The sequence below is a fragment of the Poecilia reticulata genome, linkage group LG6 (genome assembly GCF_000633615.1).
Source record: "Poecilia reticulata strain Guanapo linkage group LG6, Guppy_female_1.0+MT, whole genome shotgun sequence".
In the NCBI taxonomy this organism is placed as follows: Eukaryota; Metazoa; Chordata; class Actinopteri; order Cyprinodontiformes; family Poeciliidae; genus Poecilia; species Poecilia reticulata.
The window spans coordinates 17,716,852-17,720,587 of NC_024336.1; the positions used below are offsets into that span (position 1 = coordinate 17,716,852).

General features: G+C 34.8%; 1 protein-coding gene across 6 annotated transcripts in view; it reads right to left on the reverse strand.

The window, feature by feature from the left end:
* Positions 1 to 3,736, reverse strand: part of LOC103466166 (protein tyrosine phosphatase receptor type J) — a 50,250-nt gene that overhangs the window by 20,444 nt on the left and 26,070 nt on the right. For 3 of the 6 annotated variants that reach the window (XM_008411568.2, XM_008411566.2, XM_008411564.2), the window contains one exon: positions 2,279 to 2,539. The exons of 1 other annotated variant lie outside the window; for it this stretch is intronic. In XM_008411568.2, coding sequence (XP_008409790.1) covers positions 2,279 to 2,539 — 261 coding nt within the window. Of the gene's footprint in view, positions 1 to 2,278; positions 2,540 to 3,117; positions 3,379 to 3,476; positions 3,712 to 3,736 lie in introns of those variants that run through there. 2 more of the 6 variants (XM_017305084.1, XM_017305085.1) reach the window with 2 other exon arrangements.

Here is a 3,736-nt window from a genome sequence, read left to right on the forward strand (position 1 = left end):
ACATCAATTTAATAAATAGACAAAACCTGGACTGAACAAACCTTATCACAGATTGCTTGACAGTTTGTCACTTGTAAAATCTTATTTTGTCTTCTCCAAAACATTGGCCTAATAGAAACCAGACCCTTGACTTGAATGTTAAATAATCTCTATTAACAGAACAAATAACAGAGTGATCCAATTTCATCCAATCTAATGATTCACATTAACACAAAAATCCAGGCTTAGACCTAAAGTCACAGCCAGTAACATTCATAAAGTTGACCAAACTAAAGTAATAAGGCAGAGTGAAAAAGGGAGTTCAGATTTTAATGTGACTGAAGAGTTGAATTTACCATAAACCTCAATAAAGCTGAGGCAACATCTAATTTAAGGGCAGCTTTCCATATTTATATTTTGGATCATAATTTGGGATCCCTGATTGGTTGGGCCAGAATATTTCACAATTTCCCATTACACAAATCTCCTTCCCCTGTTCAGCTCAAGTCAGTTAAATAACCAATGTCAATATTCAAAAAGGAGTCAAATCAATAATCAGTAACTCTCATCCCTGGTCCTCAGGACCTACAGCCCTGCCACACACCTGACTGCAATGAATGGATGACTAACTGGTTTCTGAAACTCTTGATGCGGTGATGCAATCATTTGAATCAGATGTGCTGTTGAACACATTACGCATCCAAAACATGAAGGCCAGTGAGCCCTGAGGACTTAGATTGAGATTCGCTGAATTGGAAAAGGTTAAAAAAAAAATGTGTTGTTGTTCTTCAGAGTTTTAAGTTCTATAAGGTAAAAACTTTACCTTATTCACAATTTTGCTAAATTGTGAAATCACATATTAATTTACATTATCTGATTTTAATATCTAGATCTTTACTTTTTTGTATTTCAAAGGACCTTGTTGTAAATATTTTGCTTCATAGATTATTCATTTATGTTGAGGTCATCTGCTAGAATCAGATTTATCTGGAATTATACTTGACAAGAAAAACAGGAGTATACTGGAAAGAGTATGAGACTTCATTTTACTAAATCTCTCCATAAGTGTCTTTAAATTTGCACCTTAAAATATCCTTACTATTTTTATTTCACCTTTTTTACTATAAAGTTTCAAACTTTAACTAAAGACAGTCCAATTGTCATTTCTTGTTCTTGAGTTGGATCAAAGCACAGCTTTTATGCAGGTAAAATAATAATGAGGAATATTTAACAATAGGACATTCTACAAATAGCAACAGACACCAAGGGAAAAACCAAGGTGCAAAGCAATTAGAAAAGATGAGGATAATAACAGGCAGAATTACAATGAGGGATATTTATGAATAAAAGAACATGCTAAGAAAATCAGGAGAAACAGGGATGCAGAGGTGACACAGGGGTAAAGCACAATACACATATCAACACGGGTGACATGCGACAAACCAAAATTACACAAAACAGTTTGATGAAAACGACAGGAAACTAAAGAAATTGGAAAAAGTAAATATGTAGCATTACTCAAGTACAAATATATAAAAAACTAAATGACTAAAGAAACTTGAAGCTGAAAGCACCACTGCACTAAATGCTTTTGTACATGTCATTTGACTCCACAAATTGCAGAACAATGTTACTTGTGGAAAACCCTAAATAATGAATAATCAATCCAGCTACTAGCAAAAGAATAAATTCATTATTTCCATGTCAACAAGGTAAAAGTTGCTTGGAGGCAACATTTGCTTATTGTATTCAGTAATGACTTCACTACCCTACAGCACCTTTTGTAAAAAACGCTTCTATGCTGCTTTAAGAAACAACTATCACCAAATATATTGCAGGCATACAAAGCCTAAAATACTTGAATAATTAAGTATGTTCTTGCAATTCAGGCAGTTTTTTATTTTATTTTTTTATTATGCATATTTCATACAGTGATACAAAGCAGAAAATAAACTTGTGGTATATTGTGCAGCCCTATTTTCACTATTTTCAGCAGCAACAGTAGAGACATTTTACATTCCCCAACATCATTGAGATTAGTTACATTTATGATTACATAAAGTTAATTTGATTTCCCAGTCATAATTCCAGCTGTCTACTGTAAGGAAGTGTTTCCCAATAACAAGAGGATATTGATGATTTCAGTGACATTATTGTGGATCACCTGAAGTTCTGTGAGTGAGATATACGATCAAACTTTCAGAAAAACAAAAGGATGGAAAAACATTTTCTGACATTATTTCTTGTTGTAACTGCAAAATCTTGCATCCATACATACATATGACTGAGGCTCACTTACTTGTGTATTTCAAAGTAGTATTGCTCTCTCCTTCAGTGACATTATCAGCAGCTACAGCAGTGACAGTAATTGTATACTGCACACCAGCAGTCAGATTAGAAATGGTCAGAAATGTGTCAGACACATTTCTTTCATCATTTATTTTTCCACCTTTCCATTGAACTTTATAGAAAGAGCTGCTTCCCATTGGTTTGGTCCAATTCACAAATAGTGATGATGTTGTTACATTGAACACATTGAGATTTGTGACTACTTCGGGCTCTGTGAGAGCAAAAGAAATATATAGGAGGAAGAACTAAAAGGTGAAGCAAAAAATTATGAGCATTTTAAACAATGAACAGAAAAGAAGTAAACGCCTCAAACATGATGATGATGATTAAATAAAAATCATTCTCTTGATCTTATTTCTTAAATGACAAATCATTTTTCTCATCACTCATTGGCACGTTGTTCCCAAACAGTGTGAGTCTCCAAGACTAAGCTCTGTGAAATTTAATTGGATCTCATTTTTCTCCAGGTAGTGGTTTGACTTTTCAAACCTAATATTTAACCCTTGTATGTCGAAATGGGGTCCAACTGACCCCACATACGTAAAACTTGTATTATTTTCCATAATACTCTATGTTTGCTTCAGTACTCACACACACAAGCGTTTAAACAGCCTATTGCCCACTATATAAAGGTTGTTAATATGATTGGGAGAATGGACAAATGTCCCTCGACATAATTTAATGTAGATAATTCTAAATGCTGCATATAAACACCTATTGATAAGTCCGTCCGTCCGTCCGTCCGTCAGTCAGTCAGTCCATCCGTGCCAATGACTGAGGCTCACTTACTTGTGTATTTCAAAGTAGTATTTCTCTGTCCTTCAGTGACATTATCAGCAGCTACAGCAGTGACAGTAATTGTATACTGCACACCAGCAGTCAGATTAGAAATGGTCAGAAATGTGTCARGCACATTTTTTTGGTCATTTATTTTTCCACCTTCCCATTGAACTCTATAGAAAGAGCTGCTTCCCGTTGGTTTGGTCCATTTCACAAATAGAGATGATGTTGTTACATTAACCACAATGAGCTCTGTGACTACTTCAGGCTCTGAGGACAAATCAATATGTTGCAAACATTTTAAAACCAAAGGATGAAGCACAAAACTCCTCAAGGTGTGATGAATAAAAACAGGCTCATAATCTTACTTGTAAATCGACAAATGGTTTTCTCATCACTCTTTGTTATGTTGTCTCCAGCCACAGCTGTGACATTAAAACAGTAATTCTCTCCAGGAGTCAGATCAGYCACMGTCAACCGAGTCTCATTTGCACTCAAATATTTKGTTTCATTTTTCCACTTTACTGTATAAATCAGTCTTTTCCCCTCAGGTTGAGTCCAATTCAGAGACACAGAGGTTGTTGTTATATCAGTGACATTAAGACTGATCACTGCTTCAGGTTCTGTT